Below are 23,280 nucleotides of genomic sequence, written 5' to 3' on the forward strand. Positions count from 1 at the left end.
CCTGTATATTAAAAGCAGTTATTAACAGTTTTTCCTGTGTGTCAATCTGAGAGCCAGTGTGGTGTAGTGGTTAGGAGCGGTAGACTCGTAATCTGGGGAACCGGGTTTGCGTCTCCGCTTCTCCACATGCAGCTGCTGGGTGAACTTGGGCTAGTCACACTTCTCTCAGCCCCACTCACCCCACAGAGTGTTTGTTGTGGGGGAGGAAGGGAAAGGAGAATGTTAGCCGCTTTGAGACTCCTTCGGGTAGTGATAAAGCGGGATATCAAATCCAAACTCTTCTTCTTCTTCCCACAGCCCCACTGTGGTGTGGTTCTTATAAGTTACCAGTTTCCTTTCTTCACAGTAACTCCTATGAGTTTACCAGGGAGAGCTTCAAAGGCTACACCTTTTCCCACTTGGAAGCAGCTGAATATCTTACATTTATCAATGTTATGCAGATAATATAGACACAATATAGATAATATAGACACAAGTGTCTTTCAAGCCTTGGCTACATGGCCACTTAAGTAAACACCTGAAATTTGATTTGCCTTCCTGTAAATGTATGAGTAGCCAGCAGCTGTAGGGTTAAATTTACTGTCTGTCTTCGCTGCTTAAGAACTTTATCTATCTTTGAATATAGTAGAACAGACTTTGATCTTCTTCATCTAATGCCTTAGATTTCCCCCCTCCCTCCCTTGCTTGGTAGTACAAATGCTGTCTTGCTGATTGAGCCAAGTAGGTCAAGCACCCATTGTTGTTGTTTCTCTTTGACTGGCATGTTTCCTATTGTTCTTTAATAGAGAATGAAACATGATTTCAGGGGTTTGACAGCCACTGGTAAATAGAAAGACTTCCACTCCCAAATTTTGTTATTTTTCTGTGTCAGCACAGGTCCCTTGTATGGGTAAAACACACTTAGGTGCTTTCACAATTAGCTGTTTAATCCTTGGCATTTCAAATTCAAATGATTTCTGGTTGCAGAACAAGAAAATACTTTTTCCTTGCACCTTTAGAGAGCTGTTGTCAATCAGCATGACCCAACTCTATATAGCAGGGGTAGCCAACCTAAGGCTGGTGGGCCAGATGCGGCCCAATTGCCTTCTCAATCTGGCCCGTGGACAGTCCGGGAATCAGTGTGTTTTTACATGAGTAGAATGTGTCCTTTTATTTAAAATGCATCTCTGGGTTATTTGTGGGGCATAGGAATTCTTTCATTTCCCCCTCCCCCCAAATATAGTCCGGCCCACCACATGGTCTGAGGGACACTGGACCGGCCCACGGCTGAGAAAGGTTGCTGACCCCTGCCTTATAGTGTAGTTCCTTATGTTCATACATACTGTTTGACGATACTTGCATTTTCAGTAAGAGTCTATTATTAGATATTGGAGATTTTGTGATATGTGCAAATTCCATCAAAGATAACTCACCGTAGGTGTCACCATATAGGACTTTTGTAATAGTAATTTGGAAACTTGGAAAGCTGCAGGGCAGTTAAAACATACTTTAAGAAAACACTCAGTTTGATTTAAATCTCAGTTGTGCATAAGGTATAAATTAAAAAAGTAAAGACAAATTGTTTTTTAAAAATAAATATTTTATTTTTTTAAAAAAGCTTGGTTTAGAATGAATTATTTTTATTTTCTCGAAATTTTTTGGCACAGATTCCAGTATTTTGTGAATGCTCCCTTTTGCTACAATGCGTTAGTAATGATCACACAGAATAAAAGCCACTGAAAATAGAATGCAGGTTGGAGCATTTGAGATGCTCACAGAACAAAAGGCTCTTAGACCTGTTCTTTTGATTCACTTGCAGCACATTTGGTTCCGCCTTGACAAAATAGCTTGTGCATCAAATCCCAAGACACTTTAAAAATGAAACGGCACTAGGAAATACAACAGTGTTGTATGGATGGAATAACAGATAGACACGCTTAGCTAACACATTGCTCATGTTGTAGCAGATGATACGGCAGAGATGCAGGTAGGAGAGCAAAGTGTTGGCTGGCTGAAGGAAGCACTAAAATACTGCAAAATACTGTGTTTGACATCCAGGGAAGGACAAAGTCGATAGGAAGCAGAGTTTTATTTCCGAGCTAGTAAGGGGACATAACAGTGAAGAATAACAGAGCCTTAAAGACAAAACGCTTGAGCGTCCTTGTAACAGTCCAGTTATAAACATTTGAGACAGGGTTTTATAATGCAAGCACTGACAACCTTAACTCTACCTGTGCACGCTTCCCAACGGAGCCGGGTGAAGGATAATAGTTTATATAAACTCAATCTATCAAGCTGGTATCTTACTTTAGTTAAGGGCTGTGTGCACATTTATATAGATATAATATATGTATATCTTTAGGATGGCAGTTCCCTCATAAGAGGTGTGAACCGCTGAAGAAGGCAGAATGTTTATTGCAGTTACTGGAATATGCCAAAGGTAGTCATGATGAGTGGCTCTTTGTTCTGGTGCTGCTGATGGAGCTCTTTCCCAGTTATTTTAATACAGCTGTAGAAAAACACACACAGCCAATCTGGTGTGCCTGCACAGACCTGATGTGGTTGCTCCCCTGTCCACATCCACATAAGCTGTAGTGACTGGTGTTGGTGGGGTGACTCCACAGCTCTGCCACACCACACCATCCGCTGGTGACCATTGCCTAATACATGTGTAGGGAAAATAAGTTGGAATCAGTTGTCAGTTAAAGTGCAACATGATCTTGGCTGTCAACATGACCTCCAGTGCTAGGCTATTGCAGAGTTATAGCTGATAGGTTTCCCTTTTCAACCTTATGCATGTCTCCTCTGCAATAAGTTCTATTTAGTGTCTTAAGACTTGCTCTCAGTTAAACAAATGTAGGATTTCAGCCTTAGGAGCTTAGCAGATTTCCAAACTTATTGGCCGTTGCTTCTCTATTTTGTAATTCTTGCACAGCTTGTTTACCTTGTGGTTACTGTACCTTGACTAGTTGATTTTACTGTTGCATTCATAAATGCAACCGTACAACGAGGACAACTTGATGGAGTTCCAACTACTCCAGTTTCTCCCTAGGGATGCTATATAGAAATACTTTGACATTTAAACCAGGCTTTTCAAGAAAGGAGAACTAAGCTTTCAAGGCAGCTTGTTCTCATGTCTAGGCTAAATTGTGTTTAAACTTACAATTTACAGTGGTACCTCGGGTTACATACGCTTCAGGTTACATACTGTCAGCGCTGCCCAAGGTCCCAGCTCACACAAGATCAACGCTGCTTCTTTCTTTAGTATAAAAGTCTTTATTGAAGTTCAGTTTCACTTCCACACGCGCAGCTTGCAACGCTACGTCTGTACCTTAGACCGCCGAAGCTCCATCTGAATCTCCTCCCCCCTGACACCAGTTTAAGATTCTAGCCTTACTCCACCTCTTCCTCTGTTCCTTCCTTCTCTGGGTCCGCCTGCTAGTCGGAGTCTCACCCTTCCTAGACTCCTCTGACGCTGAGTCCCCTGACTCTTCCCCCTCCCTCCTTCGGGCTTTTGGACCTGGCTCCCAATCCGGGTCTTCTGCTGTCCCGCGCTCCTGCACATTTGAACTTGGCGCGCGCGCGCAGCCTCCCACTTTCCTTCTGACCGTTACACTTGTGTCACTGCTCCCTCCTTCGGGGAGGCTAGCTGGACCTGGCCTTCCCTCCGTTTCCCCACTTTCTGATGGGGGCGTGGTTATCCCTGACTCATCTTCTCTCCCCGCTGGAGGAGAGGCTGGTCCTGACTCATGCGACTCCTCCCCCCCACTGTGCTCTGGTGGGGAAACTGGTCCTGATCCTCCGCTGCTCCCTTGGGAGTCCCCTCTGGCCCCCTGTTTCTGGAGCGTCCCCCCTGGGACCCCCCTTGCCCTTGCCACAGGCGCCCCCTTCTGGGAATCTTCTGATTCGCTGGAGAAGCTCATGGAATCTCTCGGGTCACTGTCATATTCCCCTACGCTCCCCTCGGATTCCTCTCCTCCGCTCTCTATTTGCTCTCTCCCCTGTGCTTCTGCTCCTGAGCCTCTGACACATACGCTTCGGGTTACAGACTCCGCTAACCCAGAAATAGTACCTCGGGTTAAGAACTTTGCTTCAGGATGAGAACAGAAATCGTGCTCCGGCGGTGCGGCAGCAGCGGGAGGCCCCATTAGCTAAAGTGGTGCTTCAGGTTAAGAACGGACCTCTGGAACGAATTAAGTACTTAACCTGAGGTACCACTGTAAATGCATTTTTACCCTGCTCTTTGCAGTACAGTGGTAGGTACCTTGGTTGTCAAATTTAATCTGTTCCGGGAGTCCGTTCAACTCCTGGAACCGTTCGAAAACCAAGGCGCAGCTTCCGATTGGCTGCAGGAGCTTCCTGCACTCAATTGGAAGCTGCGTCGGGTGTTCAGCTTCCAAAAAAGTTTGCAAACCGGAACACTTCTGGGTTTGCGGCATTCAGGAGCCAAGTCATTCAACAACCAAGGTACCTCTGTACAGAGTGTGTACTGAGAGTCAAACTGATAGAGCTGCAGAAGGCTTTATGGTATACGTATTCTTACAGAGTGATTAAAGTTGGGCCTTACTGGTTTGCCCAATTGTATGCTAGCAGAGTGGCACCTTGTCTCCTGTAGTTTCTGAAACTTTTGTTGAGTTAGATGTTTAGCCAGCAACACAAAGCATACTTAATAGTATTGCAGGAAGTTAATGCACCAAGCAAATAACAATTGTTTGAAATATCCCTATAAAGAGCAACATGTATAAAATAAAATGTTACTTGCAGAAATAACAAACTATTTTCCATAGCAAGAATCATAATGTTGTCAAAACTTACATCCTATCTGAAACAATATTTGGTAGGGATAAATTATGTTCGCTGTGCTCAGTGATGATAATAAACACCAGAAGTGGTTAGACGTTATTGATGCTATAACTATTCTCCATGGTTCATTGACAGAATGTTAACAAAAATAGGGTGTGGTTGGAATCACATAACAAGAGAATGACTAATGTCAAAAATCGAAACAGAAGAAAAAATATTTAAGAGGAATTGTTGACCAAGACTCATTATCTGAGGTCATGTTCATGTGACCTTTGGGTGTGTAGTAGCTACAAAAGAAAGTATTTTAAAATAGAGGTATTCTGTCTCTTGGTGAGACTTGGTAGGGTTGTATGCCAACTTTTGGCATACCTTCATAAATGCATATTTTCGGTGGCATCCTAAGAGCTGGATTTTCTGATGTATGACAGTGGATGCACTGTTGATTGTAAAATGACATAGGTGAGCATGTGCCAGATTTTCTTTTAGCAGGAAATGTTGATATGAATAGGCCCTGCAACTGAAACAGGAAGAATCTAACTCATAGAATCTAACTTTCTTCTTCTTCTTATATAGCTTGCCTGGGAGCATTGTTGCCTATTACACGTTAGTCCTGTTTCTCTGCTTTTATATGGGCTTTCAATTTTTACAGTGAAAATAATGATACCTTCGCCAATGTTCCTTTGAAAAAGCACTTGAAAGCTTGACTGGCACAATATCCCATGTCCTGATATGGCTTATTGAGGAAAGGTCATAACATTGTTTTCTTAATAGGAGCTGGCAACCTGTTCATCAGGAGGGCGGTGCCAACAAATCCCTTATAGCCAGAAAGGAGATAGGTTGACCTTCCAAAGCTTGCTTTCTCCGCCTCTCCACCATAAAAAGCCAGAGTTTAAAATAATGCGTTTGTCTTTCATCTGCCAATAAGCTGACACAAACTAGTTCCTCTTCATAACCAAGAATTTATGTTTTGCCTGTTTACTCAGGTGTTAGGCAGTATTTCTGACTGCACAGATGGCGAGGCTAATGTTGGCTTCTGGGTTTGACATTTATGTTTGTTTACATCTTCATGCTATAATAGTCAACTGAAGAGGTGTAGGGACAAAAATGTGAATGCCTTACCTGATTCTGGATGCTGATGAGCTCCTGTAGCCGTTGTTGACATCAGTTCTCATTATGAAGTTCCTGGAATGTGTTAGCAGTTTTACTTCCATTTCATAAAAGGAAAGACATTACTTGAATAAGGACTTTTGTGAACACTCTGCACCTAAAATAGAAACATTGTTGTTTTAACTCTTATTGTTCTAACATTATTGCTCTAATCATGTCTACATTGGCTCCCAGTACTTTCTTTCTACAGACTGTTCTAGCCTTTTTAAGTCATACTCTCTTTCCCTATAAGCAAATCAAAAATTTAATGTGTGCATTTGCCCTGGAATATGGCTGGCCCATATTTAGTCATGTATCACCCAATGGCCTGTGCTGAACTATTTTATATACTGTGTCCTCTCCAGATGTTTTGACCTACAATTTCCACCCATGGCCAATGCCATACTGGCTGGTGAGGGTGGGGTAATGGAAGTTGTAGTTGAAAACATCTGGAGGGTACCAGATCAGATCAGGGAAGTCTGTACAGTGTCATGAGAACATGTGCATTGTAGTGTATAAAGTATTGAGTGCCCTTGGGGAATCTCTCAGCCAGCAGTGGTGGGAGGGGCTGCATTGCTTACATGACCTCCTGTCCCTGCCATTGGTCTGGCATATCAGGAGCATGAAGGGGAGAGCTTGGTATGATGCAAATACACTAGCAGGAGCTCTGGATTGGCTCTGCTGGTACGTTTGCACTCCACCAGCCTTGCTGCCTCCTCACCCCTTGCCCTTGTCTTCCCAGTACGCTGCAGGAATGGCAGTGTTGGGAGGTCAGGTAAGAAGCTGAGCAAGCCTCTACTGCTCTCTGCCTATCATTCTTCACCTACCATATTTTGTTGTAAAATAAGGCACCCTATATATGGTTTTCTTGGCAGGAATTGATTCAAATTGATGGAGAAATAATAAATACAGTTGCCCAACGATCACCGTGACGCATGATGATAATTTATACTTTATTTTGTGAAGGATGATGGTGTGCTGGGAGGGACAGCCAGTCTATAATTAGAATTTTCCTCTTTTAGTGAAGATGAGGATTAGAGAAAAAAACAAATACAGCACATTCCCTGGCCACATCAGTTTGTACTCAGTTTAAAAGTTTGTCCCATTTATTTTCTTCCCTGTGTAGTTGATTATCTTTGTGTTTCTTTCACGTACAGTTTAACACGTAGGTCTTCGTAGGGTTGTAGGGTACTCTTTTGCTTTGCAGCACCACAGTGGCACACCAAAGTTGTGCTTTCCCTCCAGCTTTCTTAAACAGCAGAACCTAGCAATTTAGAGGGCTGGGATGCTACTGATTATGGTGATCACATGTTGTGGAGAGGGAGGGAGGGTGTTCCTGTTGGGAGCAATGTTTTTGCATGGGAAAAGAGAGGGGAACCATTTCAGATGTTGAAATCACATGGTGAATTTGGGCAAAGGCAACAGAATCTATCCCACAGGAAATGTATGTCACCATATTACCAGTTCAGAATGAATATATCCATTCAGTGTTTCTGGGAGGCAGGGCAAATGTGTTTCACTTCAAGCACATCAACAGCTTACTCTCTAGTCTCAAATGACCAAGAATTGGTACCTAAAAGTATTTTTAGCATTCTTATCTTTGGCTTGATTGAACCGAAGATATTGTATTTGCAGAACTCCTGACCTTCTGGCATCTCTCCTTATGGGAGTGCAACTATTGCCTCTATTCTTCTCTCTTTAAAGTGTTGCACTGAAGTTGCACCTATAAAGTGTTTGTCTGTCTAAAAGCTCTTAGAGACAAGTTCTCTGCTTATTTGAGAATATGGTCACACAAAGTCTTGATTCATGTAAGCAAATGCAAAGGCCACGTTTTGACATCATGCTGAACTATAGCTTGACAGAATGTGAATGGGGCTAGGCAGGCGTTGAGTTCGTGCTCCCTCCCATCCCATTCCCATTGACAAACTCTGCCTACTGGTTTGTGTGAAACAAGCCAACTTGAATTGTCTGTTTGGAGCAAAAAAATGGAAGCTTCCAAGCTGCTCCTTGCAGCCGTGCCAGAGCAATATGGTTTAGCATGACATTTAAACACAGTTGCAGATTGGGATAGCAAACCCTCTTGACCTAGGACCAAATCATGACTTTCCAAGGAGCAACCAAGCTTTATGCATTGTTTGGTCAGCCATCCCTTCTTAGCTTAAGGTGATACTCTTCAGAATTCCAGTTTCATATAAAGAGTATTGCTGTTTCCCAAATTCACTGCTTGACCGTGACTGGGAGGTCTATATTGTTTATGTGTGTATTAGGCTTTGTAGGGCTAATTTTGAAGTCTTCAGCCACACAATAACCAGCCTATCAATCTGAACCATTTTGCTTGAGCACCTTTCCCCCTTTCTTTTGCAAAAAGCTAGTTTACTAATTCAGTTTTAACTTTGCAGCCCTGTATGAGAAGGAAGGTCAGATCAAAGGCTTTGCTTTGCATTTGGAATTGATTTTGAAAGTAATGGAGGTGTTGCCTTGGAGGCTTTGCTAAACGCTGACATAGCAGCTAAGGCAGTACTCAGGTTTTCATGACTTGGTGATGCCTAAGGGTGGAAATGTCTCTCTCCTGAGTCACCTTGATGATTTTTGCTTAGGCTTGTAGTATAATGGAAAGCGACACAGCCCCAGAAATAAAAGTATAAAACCAGTGCATTTCTAACACTCATTTGTTAGAATTGGACTGAGTGTAGCATTGTTTTGTTTCAAGAAAATGAAAGACTCAGAATAAGATGGCAATTATTTTTGACCTACTTCTGTAATACTGTACTTCTTAAGTTCCATAGAGTTTGTTTTGGAACAGAATGTAGGGTTTGGGTCAGCAGAACCTGGGCATGTGCAACATAAGAAGATGCCTTATAAAGAATCAGACCATCAGTCCATCAAACTTAGTAATGTCTACTCTGACTGGCAGCTGCACTCTAGCATTTCAGGCAGAGGTCTTTCCCAGATGGGGATTGAACCTGGGACCTTGTGCATTCAAAAAGCATGTGCTCTGCCACTGAGCTACAGCCTTTCCTGTGAACAGAATTTGTTTAATTCACTTCTGTGAAACCCTTCAGTAGAAATATTCTCAGGGTGCCTCACATACTTCACAAAAGTGAAGGATTAAAGCAGCAACAAAGCTAAAAAGGTTAAGGCAGTGAATAAAACAAGCAATAGTAAAAAACAAAAACAAACCACTGTTTAGATTTATGAGTAGGTGGCAGTCAAATCTCCCTAGGAAGACTATTCCATTGAGGAGGTGAATCAAGTTCCCATCCCAGTCATATCACCTGGATGAAGAAGAAGAAGAAGAGTTTGGATTTGATATCCCGCCTTTCACTCCCCTTCAGGAGTCTCAAAGCGGCTAACATTCTCCTTTCCCTTCCTCCCCCACAACAAACACTCTGTGAGGTGAGTGGGGCTGAGAGACTTCAAAGAAGTGTGACTGGCCCAAGGTCACCCAGCAGCTGCATGTGGAGGAGCGGAGACACGAACCCGGTTCCCCAGATTAGGTGACTACCGCTCTTAACCACTACACCACACTGGCTCTCAATGAGGGTTTCTGATAATGATTTTCAGGGAGACTGGTGTGGAAGTAGGCATTCCTTCAGATACCTAGACCCAATTCCTGGGCCGCAGAGTAATCTCCCTGTAGCTGTCTTGTGAATATCATGTTCCAATTGGCATGTCCCCTGTGAAGTTTGGACCATCTGTTTCCTTTCACCAGACAGAAGATGATATTATAGTGCACACCAAGTGTTGGACCAGGATCTCCAGATTCCTTGCATAATTGTAGCTCGCGTTTCCTCTGTCCCCAGAATGAGCCATTAAGTTATGATGATGATGGGCGCGAGCTTCAATAAAATTAGGTGCTGGCTTTCACAGGGTCCGGTATCCATCATGAGCCAGGCATAATAATAAGACTTGAGAATATTCAAAGAGTTCTGTATATGTGTATTATTACCCCCAGATTGCAGACAGGGGTGGGACTGTGACTGAGAGGATAATGGTCTGTGAAAGGTCACCTAGCAAATTCATGGCTGATCTGAGACCTGAACCAATTACTCCCCAGCTCATATCTCACTCCTCTTAGCCACTGTGCTACATCACACCACATTTGGGAGGAGAGGACAGAACTCCTGGAACTAGACACATTAGCCTCTATAAGAAGAGTAAACTCTGACACTGGAAACCCTTTATTTGGTGAGGCTGATCCATTGTTTGCTGAATCCTCTGACCTGACATTGCACTGCTCCTGCTGGTAGTCTACTTACAAAATCTCTTAAATTCACAAGAAAGCGGGAAGCTGGGGCTCATCAACCTGGGAAGAAGAGAAGGAGAAGGAAGGCTCTGATCCTAAACCTCTGCTGCCTTGTGGGATATCTTCTGAAGAATAAAAGGCTGAGGAGTAAACCCTACTACAAAAATCCAGAGGGGAGTGCCTAAGTTGGTGCCTTGTACACCTCCTTCCAGCAACTTCTGCAGCCAAGCTGGTGCCAAACATATTTCTTTGCTTGTCTTTGGGCCACATCAGCAAGGCCAAATGGTATGGGTGTCTTGTTTTCTGGGTAGCCCAGGACCTCCATACACACCACCCAGGCACTTTGGTGCTGCTAACGCAGCAGTTTGACTTCACCCCCAGAGGTACACTCCATTGTCTTTTGAGACACAAGAAAGCACAGGAAAGCAACTTGCATACCATCTTGAAGGGCATAAAACTTGAGCCTTTGCCACACAGGAGCTAAATAGCAGGATTAATTTCTGCAGGATATATGTGCAGAACAGTTTGTTTTTGCTTTAGTTACTACATTTATATCCTGCCTTTCTTCCATGATTGAAATTAATGCAGTTTACATAGGATTCTTCCATTAAGGCACTGACAAGAGCCACACCTTCATGATGCTTGCATGATGCGTCTTCAGAACAGGCTCTGAGATTTTGATTTGCTGTTGTTGATATCCCATCATCTAGTCCATGTGCTTTTATGGGGATGACTGTTGAGCCTAGCAAGGACTTGATGGTCTACATGGCTGTCTGGCTGTTTTCTGTGGGAGTGGTGACTGACGGCTATTACTACAGGAGATAAATGTTTTTCCCAGTGAGGGAACAAAGCAGTTACCATCTGGATGTGTCTGTACTTGTGATTTTGGCCTGGAAACCTTAACATCTAATGAAATTGGCAGTACTGTGTATTTCTGGGCAGGCTTAGATATTGATATTTTTCAGCTGCAGAGGAAAACAAAATATGCAGAGCGGGGAAATTAAGTACAGATATAGTATTTTAAAATAGCCGAATGTTGACACTTTAGTATAACTTTTCTTTATCTTCATAGGTGCCTCTTACTGAGCCTGTGGATCCAGTGGATTTGGAAGAATACCTCCTTACACATCCACTTGCAGTGGATTGCGGCCCTTTGAGAGACTTGCTTGAATTTCCTTCTGACGATATTGAAGTTATCTACAGTCCTCGAGAATGCAGAACGCTTGTGTCAGCAGTACCCGAAGAGAGGTAAGGGCTAGGCAACAGAGACCTTGGCCCATACTTACAGCTGAGCAGGTAGGGGAGATGGCCTGGCTGAAGTAACAGGAGTTGGACTTTTTATCCCCATATTCTTCTCTTCCTTCACCACTCAAAACTATACACTGGAGCCAGGATAGCTTTGAGAGCAAAGAAAGCACAAGTTATGCAGGTACAGAGAGATGGCAGTGGTGGCAGAATCAGAGTGTGGGGCCTTGGAGAAGGGAACTGTACCCCTTGAAATTCTTGGTTTAGCTGAGAAACAAAGGGAAAGACAGTGAATTGACTGTGAGTCTAAAAAGCAGAGGCCCTGTGTCGCATGTAACTTATGGCGTAAAGGTGGAGGAAGCACGTTAATAAACATTGAATGAAGGAAAGTGGGGCAACCTGTATGCACGTGTGATGACTGGAAACGTAGTAGATGTTTACAGAATGCAAGCTGTATTTATTACAGTGGTATCTTGGTTCCCAAACTTAATCCATTCCGGGAGTCTGTTCGACTCCTGAAACCATTCAAAAACCAAGGCGTGGCTTCTGATTGGCTGCAGAAGCTTCCTGCACTCAAGCAGAAGCTGCGCTGGATGTTCAGCTTCCGAAAAACGTTCACAAACTGGAACACTTACTTCCAGGTTTGCGGTGTTTGGGAGCCAATTTGTTCGGCAACTAAACCGTTCAGGAACCAAGGTTCCACTATACTGGGGTATTAAATGGTAGTTCAGCCTGTCAGTCTAAAATGAAATAAGATGTTTGTGATTTGAAGAGACCATTTAGAGCTATGTTCCCTCTCTATAGTGAAATGGACCCTCACGTGAGGGATTGCGTAAGAAGTTACACAGAAGACTGGGCCATTGTGAACAGAAAGTAAGTTGTGTATTTAAAGTTATATATTTGAAGAGATGCCCTTCAACTGTGTGTGTTGGGCAGGGGGTGGGGGGACTGATTTTCAGAATGCGGTTACTGTAGCTATCAGTAACTATTCAGAGCCAATATAAGATCGTACCGCTATTTTACAGTTATCACTTTTAGGCAGGTGCCCTTAAGGATAACTTCCTGAAAAGGGGGAGACAACTTTTCTGAATGTGTTGGAGGGAATAATGGAGAAAGTATGGGTCACCAATTCATATTCTTTCCCCCCACCTTTTTGCTGTGGATCCTTATAGGAAGCAAGTTAGATGAAAGGGCTTGCCGTATGCAGTCGAGAGATTGTTTGCAATGGAGCAGTTCAGCAGTCAGTGGGATGACTCATAAATTGTGTCAGAATAGAGCCTTTTTGCGTGAGACTAGAGTATACGCCAAGCTCACTGTCCTCCCAGCGCTTTTGTAATCACTTGGTAAAGCCACTATTAACTACTCAAACGATTTATATAATTAGGTAGAAAAGAAAATGCCAAGATGAGGAATAAAAAGAAGAAAATAATAATAGTGGAAAAGGTTGATAACAAGATATGGAAGGCGGTAGGAAATAACCCTCTTTCGATGGTGCAGGAGTGTCATTTTCTCTGTGTGCAGGTTCAGATTATTATTCACAACTTTATGAACTGTGGTTTATGAGTCCTCCCCTCTGTGTGACAACTTTGACACTTCATTCCTGGCTTTGTGTTAAGCCACAATTCCCTTTATATCTGAACTGGGGTAATTCTGGCTGAACGTCAGTTAACAAACCAGGCTAACAGGTCAGGTTCAGAAGGAGGTAGACAAGATGGTGTTTGCCAGTTTTGGCCGCCGCTGTTTCTCATCTGGTTCTGCCGTTATAGTAGAGCAAAATATTTGTACACTGCCTAGAGAAATTTTGCCCTCCATGCTGGCTGGGGCTGAGGGGAATCTGTACTCTGAAGGGCACCAGGAAGGTTAAGGCTGGCATAGAGTGACGCTGATAAAATATGGAATGTTTTAAAAGTAAAATTATCCAGTAGCAATGTTAAATATGTTAATGTTATTGGGCCTTCTCAGGCATATCAGGCAATCCTAGCCAGACAGCCCTATTATGGGCAATCTATTCCATTTGGCAACCCCTTGTGCTCCGTGTCATGTCTGGTTCCACCCATAAGCCTTTTGTCACCCACCCTTCTTTGCAGTCAGAATGGAGACTGCAGTGAGACAGGAGAGTGCTGTCAGCTTCTCAGGAGGCCAGAATAAATGTACATATTTCCCAAGAGTTGTCATTAGTAGTCCCAGTGATACGCTCTTCAGATGTGCAGGTGAAATAGAGGAGGAAGGGCAGAGACTTGTCACATACCCATCAAGATCACATACAGAAAGAATAATTTTAATTTGGCTTCCGGGAAAATGGTAACACCTTGGGGATGGGCAACTCTGAGAATAATAGGCTAGAATGATCACAATATTGCAACTGTCTTGATTGTCACAACACATATGGGTTTATCCCAATATAGCCAGCACTGCTGACAGACACTATTGTCTGCTATAATAATGGTGGCTCCTAGACATTTACCTTTGGAGCTTTCTGATTTATATAGTAGAGCAGGATTTGAGAATTTGTGTTCCTCCAGATGTTATTGGACTTCAACTCCATTAAGCCCCATCAAGCATGGCCAATGGTCAGGAGAGATGGGAGTTGTAATTCAGCAACATACATAGTAGGCATGGAAACCTTTGGCGTTCCAGATGTTGCTGGGCTACAACTCCCATCATCCCTAGCAAGCACAGCCATGGATGATGGGAGTTGTAGTTCAGCAAAAACTGGAGGGCCAGAGATTACCCTCACCTGCTCTAAAGTATCAACAACCTTTGTCAGATGATATGTACCACTATTACTGAGAGCCAGGTCATGCACAACGCCTGTGTAGACAGATTAAACATTTTTTATGGTGTGGAGAAAGTGAGTCGATCTCATTAGAAAAAGAATTATGTGGGCCTTTGGTCTCCACCCACCAGGGCTCTTCCTGTATTCTGATTAAAAGCCACTGAGTTGCAACAATAGAATATGGTAAATGGACTAAACATCAAATTGATACAGTAGCCTTCATAATAGTCAAAGACAGTGGTTCTCAATTGGTGGTCCATGGAACCCAGAGGGTCCATGGCATCATTCATCTAACAAAAACTACCATAGAGGTATCACAAATTTCAAAAGTAGAGGGTCCATGGCTTGGCTTTTGAAAAACGGGGTCCGCAGTAGTTAGATAATTGGGAACCACTGGTCAAGGAGGCCCTGAAAGCAGCCATGCTAAAACAAGCAAATAAACAAATAAATGCTGTCATCCTTGGATTGCTTACAGAAATATTTAGTGATTTAATGAGGGGAAGGATACAGTCTACTAGAACAAATTGTTTGCATTTAGCTACATCATGGTACACTTCAAGTATTCCATTGCTGATCCACGGGTGCTTATGCTTATAGGATTATATGGTCACAGCAGGAGTCATTTCTTATTGCAGCCAGGAAAAGTAACAAGTATGAGTTGATTTTTAAGGCTGCAAGTCTAAATATCCTACACTGGAATCAACACCTGCAGTCAAAGAAGAGAAAATGCCGTTTTCAAAAATTCCTGTTACAGAACTTGATAGACAGCATGATGCTGTCAAGAGTAGCAAAAAAAAATTTCTGGGGAGGGCATTAAGCTTTCAGATGTTGCTCACCATTTCTGCTTGGTTTTGTAGAGGAGAGACATTGCTTAATACAATCTGTTTTTGAATAGATATCACAAACTGGGAACAGGATTTAACCCCAACACATTAGACAAACAGAAGGAGAGGCAAAAAGGCCTACCCAAACAGATATTTGAGTCTGATGAAGCTCCGGATGGCAACAATTACCAGGATGAACAAGTAGGTGCTAATGAAGCCTGCATCTTTAAAAAAAAAATCAAATCACTGTGTTAAAAATACATGTGACATTTTCCATATTTCACTTTACATGCTTCATTTAATTTCTTCAATCTTAGGATGATCTTAAAAGACGGTCCATGTCAATCGATGACACGCCACGGGGCAGTTGGGCTTGCAGTATTTTTGACTTGAAAAACTCCCTCCCGGATGCTTTGCTTCCAAATCTTCTGGATCGGACCCCAAATGAAGAAATCGACCATCAAAATGATGAACAGAGAAAGTCCAACAGACACAAGGAACTTTTTGCATTGCATCCAGCCCCAGATGAGGTATTGTGAGCTTAACTGAGACCTGATAATACTAGCACAAAGCACACATAAGTGCCAGGTCCACCTCTGTAGCCAAAGAGTGAGTGCTGGTGTAATATATATATATATATATATATATATATATATATATATATATATATATAAAAATCTCAACTTGAATTTCAGAAGTCATTAAAATGAGATGGGGAAGGAGAAGATAGAGGCAAAATAGCATGATGTTCTGCCATAACTTGTTGGGTTTGTAGGCCTGTAGGGCCATAGCCGTCTTAAGTGGGATGAATTTGATGAGTCTACTTTATTTATGACTAATGTTGAATACCAGTCCTAGACTTTTGACAGCGGTGTTTGCCAGCTTTTGTAGAAAGTGTACAGGGGAGTGGAGGAGCCAAAGATTTTAAAGGGATTGACCCTAAGATTGTATTTGCTTTTGTTTCCATGCGACTGCTGCCAAAGCAGCATGTGATTAAAGCACAAATCTGGACTTTTGGATCATCTCTTTCCAAGGAATTTTCTTACAGAACTCCAATCCGTTATTCAGTAGCTCTCCTAAATTAAACCCCTTCAGTGTTATTTATAGTTGCAGCAAAAGCCACACTCTGTTAAGCTTGAAGATTAAATTGTATTGAATAGGAGGGGAGGAAATCTACTTTGCCTTCTTTAGCCATTTAACAATGCACTTTGTTTGTGGAAGGAGTGCATGCATTACTTGCTGGATTTGTGCCCGATTGCAGGAAGAACCAATAGAAAGACTGGGCATCCCTGAAATCCCCAAGGAACACTTTGGTCAGAGGCTTCTTGTGAAGTGTTTGTCTTTAAAGTAAGTAATAAGGTTGTTAATTTTTTTAAAAATATGCATACTTACATTTGACCTGTCAAATCAATGCACCTTGTATGATAATTGGGACTGATAGAACTACCAAGACACAATTAATTTTTCAAATTCTACCTTGAGCACCTTAATGTGCAAAGAGGGCAGTAAGTCAATTAAATATTCCCATCGTACATTAAAAACGCTGGAAATAATGATAAAATAAGCTTGCCACAATATTCAAACCTAGCCATGCTTTTGTAAAATGGTATGTACTATAGAATCATAGAATTGTAGAGTTGGAAGGGGCCATGAGAGTAATTTAGTCCAATCCCCTGCAAAGCAGGGAACTTTTGCCCAACGTGGGGGTCAAACCCACGGCCCTGAGTTTTAAGAGTCTCATGCTCTACCAGTTGAGCTACAAGGCAACAAACCTATACATTAAAGTGGTATTGAGTGCAAGAAAGTGAAGTGCTAATTAAATGAAGGGATGTGGGATTTTGAGGTCCATTAAAATAAATAAATAAAGATTGGGCCAGATGTATTTCCCCTGGGAGAAAATTTAATGAGATCATCACCACTTGAAAGGTCCTATTGCTAGTGCTCACCAGTTTTGATGGGAGGCCCACAAATTGAACTTGATGGTAAACCCACAGGCAGCACCTTTGAGGGTGATGTTAAGGCCTGGGTAAGTTCATATGAGTTCAGGTCATCTTTCATGTAACCTGTCCCTAAACTGTTTAGGGCTTTAAAAGTAAACACTAGCACTTTCAATTGATCCAGAAACACGCAGGCAGCCAATGCAACTGGTATAATAAAGATGTAATGTCTGCAAAGTCTCACTTCATAGCAGAGACACAATTCCTTCCCTCCTCCTGTTTACATCTGGCTTTTATCCCACAAACAAAAGACAATTGGCTAAAAACAACATGATTGATGTAGCCTTTTTTTTGAGATGAGATTTTACACCACCAGTCAGACAACTGATTCAGTAAGACAAAGTTGAGTCTTTAAATCCATGGCTGCCTCTTTAAGACTTGAGACTTGAGGCAGTTAGCAAAGCTTTCACTGGGGAGAAGAGAAACCTGTTAAACAAGTTTAATGAAGTGGAGCTCCTGAATGTAGGGTTACCTGCAGCTGGTTCATTGCCTATAACTCTTCTCTAATAACACGAGGTAAAATTTTACTGGTATTCCCTTAGAGAAATAAAGCACAAAACTGATTTTCCACATGGCTGTATTCATCTTGTGTGTCCTCACTTAGGTCAACCCTTCTTGTTAGGGAGCTCCAGTTAGACTAGAGTGCCTCTCGTAACTGAGATATATGTTGGAATTGCTTCCTAGAGAAGAGCTGCTTTTAAGCCCTGACACTAATCCAGATGATTCCATGGCATAGCCTTTTACAGGGTGTCGTACCAGAATGCAATTCCCAGGAGAACTCTTGTACAATGAATGGCTATATAAAAAACAAATTACAGCAGTTAATTAAGATTTTCCTTTTACAGAAATCTCTTCATATTAGATCTGAGGAAATGATGTTTGTCTTTATTGTATAGAGTTCATGTTTATCTTGTGCTCTTTTTTAAAAAAAGAATGAGAATTGTGTTTAGTGCCTGGAAGGACAAATATGTATTTTATAGTTTTTATAGTTGTAGGAACATTAAGCCCACATACTCAAAACTGAATTCTGATGTTTTATTTGCTTCTGAGATTTTAGTCCTGCATCATTCAACAAAGTCCATTATAAATGAGGTAATATAAAAATACAATAATTAGCTATAATAATAGCATTTGTAAAAGAACAAAGAACATTACAGGTATTGATCAACAAACTAGCAGTAACAAGACAGTGAAGAGTCATATACACCAGCAGATTCTTCCAGGTGTTACAGAAAAATATCTCAGACAAGGTCAGAGTATATCACAATGTCTAAAAGTTGTCATAAATGCAAGGGTGTTCTGCCACCTGTTCAAAAAATTGTGGTGAGCAATTATTGAAATGAATGGGACTTGCTTTTGAGCAGAAGTGTTTTGAAGGTAGTCTTTATTAGCTAATAGCCATTATTTATCTGGCAGTAGGTACCATTAGTGGCAAGAGAGGGACAGTTTTGAGACCTACAGTTCTTTGTTCTCTGCTGCCAGTGATAGAAAGATAGAAGCCATGGTGAATAGCTGATTGATACAAAAGACATAATCTCATTGATCTCCGTGGAGTAAATTCATTAATTCTGGTATTGGCAGCTTTGGAGAACTGCATTTAAACGAGATAAAGCTATTTGTGATTAACACCCTGCTTCTAAACACTTTATGCAGAATTTAGCTCAACAGTTGCAAATAATGGGCTTAGGGTAGGGCTTTGACCCAGTTTGCTGTCCATTCCCATTCACGCCTAAGTGCTAAACAACTTCTCCCACTGATTTCATTAGAAGTCTGTTTAAGATTATGACCTGAGATCTTGTAATACACAGCAGATTTTAAAAGGTTTATGAATAGCAATATACAAAAGTGCATAAGCTGCTGCTGTGCAATCAAACTGGCTGACAACCTGTTTTAAACACCTACATATTTTGGATGAGGCATGTCAGCTGGTGCTGCTGATTAGGCCCCATGCAGGATCAGCTCAGGGGAACTTGTTGCAGGTTTGGGTTTTGCAGGACTGCCTCTAAATGGCGCAACTGTTAAGTAGAGTCAGCAGTATGTGTTTCCCAGAAGTTGTGAACTGCCCTGTGATCTTCAGATGAAGGGTGGTATACAAATTCAAAAAATCATCATCATCTGACAATTGGTTTGTCTAGTGCAGTATTGCTGGAAGTGACAGATAGTGACTCTCCAGAACTTCAGACAGGAATCTTTCTGAGTCATACCTTGGAGACAGCAGTGATCAAACCTGTGTCCTTTTGGTATGCAATACATGTATTTTACCCCTGAGCTATGGCATCCTAAAGTTTTTTCTAGGGAGCCACACAGCTGCAGTAGTTCAGTTTCAGTTGGGAAATAACCTTGTTGCTGTTTGGTTGTATATAAAATTGAAAAATCTTAAGAAATAGAGCTAAACTTTCTTTCTCCTTTAAGATTTGAAATTGAAATAGAGCCGATTTTTGCAAGTTTGGCATTATACGACGTTAAGGAAAAGAAAAAGGTGAGTTATCTGCTTGATGCTTGCTTCCTTTGCATGGTGTTTGAACAGCATGCAGTAAGACGTAGGTGGTAACAGCAGCTCTCTGCTTAAGAGCCCTTGAATACTGCGTTTTTTATCCCTGCTATTCAAAATTACATTGAGAAATAGAAAGTAGAACAGAAGGAACTGAAAGTACTATAAAAAGCAAACCCTGTAAATAATGGTGGAGGTTGCTGGATACAATAAACTATATTACAGGTTGCCTGATTATTTTATTTATTTACAGTATTTAGGATATTTTTAGAATGCCCTTTTTTGAAAAGAGCTCAGGGTGGTGTACATCAGCCCAAATAGGCAAAACGCAGTGAACATAACTAAAAACGTCTGATTCCAGCAGGGAGAGTGAAACTTGATGGGCCCCTGAGTTCGTTCCACTTCTATATTTTTTTTATTGCAATAGAAAAATAAATGAAATAAAACCAAATAAAGTTTAGGAAGCAATGTAAAACAGCAAGGAAGTGAAGAAATAATGAGAAGCAGCCAGCGGAGAGGGAGGGCTTGTGTTTGTTTTTTTCAATGCCTCAGTGGGGGAAAAGAAAACACGAAGAGAGTGAAAGCAAATGAAGACAACACAATGCAAAGAAGGAAGAGTACCAAGAGAAATTATGAAAGAAAACTTAACTGAATATAAGGGAAACAGTGAGACGTGGGGGTTGGGGAGCAAACTGCTCTGTCAAGGCAGGAGGGAAAATCTGAGGAGATTCAGCCAGCCTCCCACAATTCTTTGCTCCTGCCTTAGTCATGTGCAGAGGAACCACACAATATCATTTTAAGAAGCTAGAATTATGGATGGAAAGTTCCTACTTCAATCCAAATTATATTTCCTTATGAGAGGGCTTCATTGACATGCCTGACAGCTGTTGGGTACTAGTATCTGTTATTTTGGGCCTGAGGTGAGAAGGGTGTTGGAGCAGGACCATTCATTCTTGCCAAAAAAGAGGATCGATCTATCTATCTTTCTAGAAAATCCAAATCCCCTAAAGTATATTTTCAGATTATCAGGTCTCTGATCAGTTGGAAATTATCATCTGAAGGAGAGGGAAAATTGTCAAGTCCCATGATAACTAAAGCCTCTGCTATCAAAACACTTGAGCTGCCCGCTACCAAACTTTATCCCTATCTTTCTCTCTAGGTTGCCTCTAGAGGGGTATGGTGATGTTCCCCGTAGCTGCATTGAGCTATCACAAATTAGCAAAGCTATACTGGAATGCTTTCTACTCCGTATCCAGGTCCAAGTTAGGGAGGAAGGCTGGGGCTCTCTTGTCATTCTTGATGGATGGCATTGAAGCATGTACCAAGGAGAGGGTGATGAGTGGAGAAGTGGATCCCTGGTTGTTCATGCTGTTTTGAGTACATTGCTTTCAAAGCCATTGCCTTGCTTATTTGTTTGAAAAGTTACCGTATTTTTCGCTCTATAAGACGCACCAGACCACAAGACGCACCTAGTTTTTGGAGGAGGAAAACAAAAAAAATATATTATGAATCTCGGAAGCTAGAACAGCAAGAGGGATCGCTGCGCAGTGAAAGCAGCAATCCCTCTTGCTGTTCTGGCTTCTGTGATAGCTGTGCAGCCTGCATTCACTCCATAAGACGCACACACATTTCCCCTTACTTTTTAGGAGGGGAAAAGTGAGTCTTATAGAGCAAAAAATACAGTATACTTCTCTACAGTATCATTGTTGGGCTGCAGAGGGTTTTTTTGGTGGTGGTGGTTTATTTTTAAATAAGCCCAAATCATATTGGGACAAATAGATATATTGCCTGTTAAGAAATGAACAATTCAGCTAGCTAACAGGTTTTTTTGTCTGCTGTTAAAAGCTAACCACAGTTGGCATGAAAGTGAAATTAACATTGGTGCGCTAACATTATTTTTTTAAACATTTTTTATTATGGTAAAGCCTTTGGATATATTTCAGTGTACTGTAAAAAGCTATTTTTTTCTTTTAGATTTCAGAGAACTTCTATTTTGATTTAAACTCTGAACAAATGAAAGGGATGCTGCGTCCTCATGTTCCACCTGCTGCCATAACCACTCTGGCCCGGTCAGCCATTTTTTCTATTACATATCCCTCTCAGGATGTCTTTCTGGTAATAAAGGTAAGAAATATTTTTTTCCCCTTTATGAATCTTTATCTCGGAAAAGTGTATTATCTCCTGGCACGAGTAAGCTAAAGTTTCTGTGCCCATATAACAATATATTAAGAAAAAATATCACCTGGTTGCATTTTGCTGGTACTGTACTGTGTTTGTTTATTTTAGCCTTCCTCAATAGGGAAAACTGAAAGGAAAACTACAAATCCTGTGAAAATCAGATTACAGAATGACCCTGCTTAGTGTTGCCATTTCCTTTTGCTGACTGAATTCAGTCATTCTCAAATTGAAGAGTTCAATCTCCAGAAGTTTGGTTTTTGATACTAAGATATAGAGTCTGTTCAAAGACAATTCTTGCTTTGACCTTTCTTGCCTTAGACTTGTAACATTACTGAACTCTGAAAGCAGATAGGGCAATATAGAACAATGCCTTAGCCTGGGGGAGGCACTTAAGATAGTTACTATGCAATAGAATTTTTGAAGAAGAAGAAAAAAGCTTCCTAATGCCATGGGAAATATGTTAAGATTGAGATTCACGTTGCGTTTTCCCAAATTGCCGAAGCAAGAGGGAAGCCTCATTGACAGCAGCGTTAAGAAGAGATTCTGTTCTCAAATTTTGCACACGTCTCATTGCATACCTTCTGAAGCCAGAATCTGCATATATTCACAGTAGTTGATTTTTACAAGAAAAGAGAAAAAGATTAACACCATGCAATCTACCTCAAAGAGCTTGCACTTGCACATTAATGCTTGTAAACTCAATGAGATGAGCCTAGCTAGCAGTCATTTGTTGAAAATAGTGCTAAGTTTTTGGTCTGTGAGAAGGAAAAGGACATGAGCAAGATAAATAAGCCAGAAAAATAGCTTGTCATATGTCACAGGCCAGGTGCCGTCATATATTGTGCTCCTTTTTAGATCATTCCCCTGCCAGTTAGTTTGTAAAATGGCTGTTTGCAATGTAATCTGGGCCCAAGTGAGATTTGGGCAGTGTGAGAAGAATTATTTTATAGAAAACTTCCTGCTTCCAGAACCTAACCACACTAGCTATGACATCTTATGCAACCTTCCTCAACCCATTTCCCTGGTTCCTAGGGATAATGGGAATTGCAGTCCAGAACACCTGAAGGATACCAGGTTGAGGTTAGCTGATCTGCATACAGTGGTACCTCAGGTTAAGAACTTAATTCGTTCTGGAGGTCCGTTCTTAACCTGAAACCGTTCTTAACCTGAGGCGCGCTTTCACTAATGGGGCTTCCCACTGCTGCCGGCCCACGATTTCTGTTCTCATCCTGGGGCAGAGTTCTCAAACAGAGGTACTACTTCTGGGTTAGCAGAGTTTGTAACCCAAAGTGTAACCCAAAGTGTTTGTAACCCGAGGTACCACTGTACTTAGTTGCCCAGCAAATGTTTGGAACTGTCAGCCTTGGCAGTGCCATTTGTGCTTTTGAAAGAGTGGGAGGAGGGACTTTGGTTCCAAGCCAACCTTAACCCCACCCCCCACCCCAATTGAGAAGATGTAGAACCTGGGCTGAATTTAGCACCTTCCACCTCCTCACAGATTATCAGTATTGTACAAACCGATGGTGCTGACCATCTGTTTTGATGCTTTTTGGAGTCATAGAAACATGCCTGTGTGCCAGGTGAAGACATCCAGT

The 23,280-nt window shown here is 41.7% G+C and overlaps 1 protein-coding gene across 10 annotated transcripts in view; it reads left to right on the forward strand.

The window, feature by feature from the left end:
• DOCK7 (dedicator of cytokinesis 7) overlaps nucleotides 1-23,280 on the forward strand; it is a 108,192-nt gene that overhangs the window by 12,545 nt on the left and 72,367 nt on the right. For all 10 annotated transcript variants that reach the window (XM_053392198.1, XM_053392200.1, XM_053392204.1 and 7 more), the window contains exons 3-9: nucleotides 11,247-11,422; nucleotides 12,224-12,292; nucleotides 15,091-15,220; nucleotides 15,337-15,549; nucleotides 16,281-16,366; nucleotides 19,429-19,495; nucleotides 21,482-21,631. In XM_053392198.1, coding sequence (XP_053248173.1) covers nucleotides 11,247-11,422; nucleotides 12,224-12,292; nucleotides 15,091-15,220; nucleotides 15,337-15,549; nucleotides 16,281-16,366; nucleotides 19,429-19,495; nucleotides 21,482-21,631 — 891 coding nt within the window. The remainder of the gene's footprint in view (nucleotides 1-11,246; nucleotides 11,423-12,223; nucleotides 12,293-15,090; nucleotides 15,221-15,336; nucleotides 15,550-16,280; nucleotides 16,367-19,428; nucleotides 19,496-21,481; nucleotides 21,632-23,280) is intronic.

The sequence above is a fragment of the Podarcis raffonei genome, chromosome 6, assembly GCF_027172205.1.
Source record: "Podarcis raffonei isolate rPodRaf1 chromosome 6, rPodRaf1.pri, whole genome shotgun sequence".
Taxonomy (NCBI): Eukaryota; Metazoa; Chordata; class Lepidosauria; order Squamata; family Lacertidae; genus Podarcis; species Podarcis raffonei.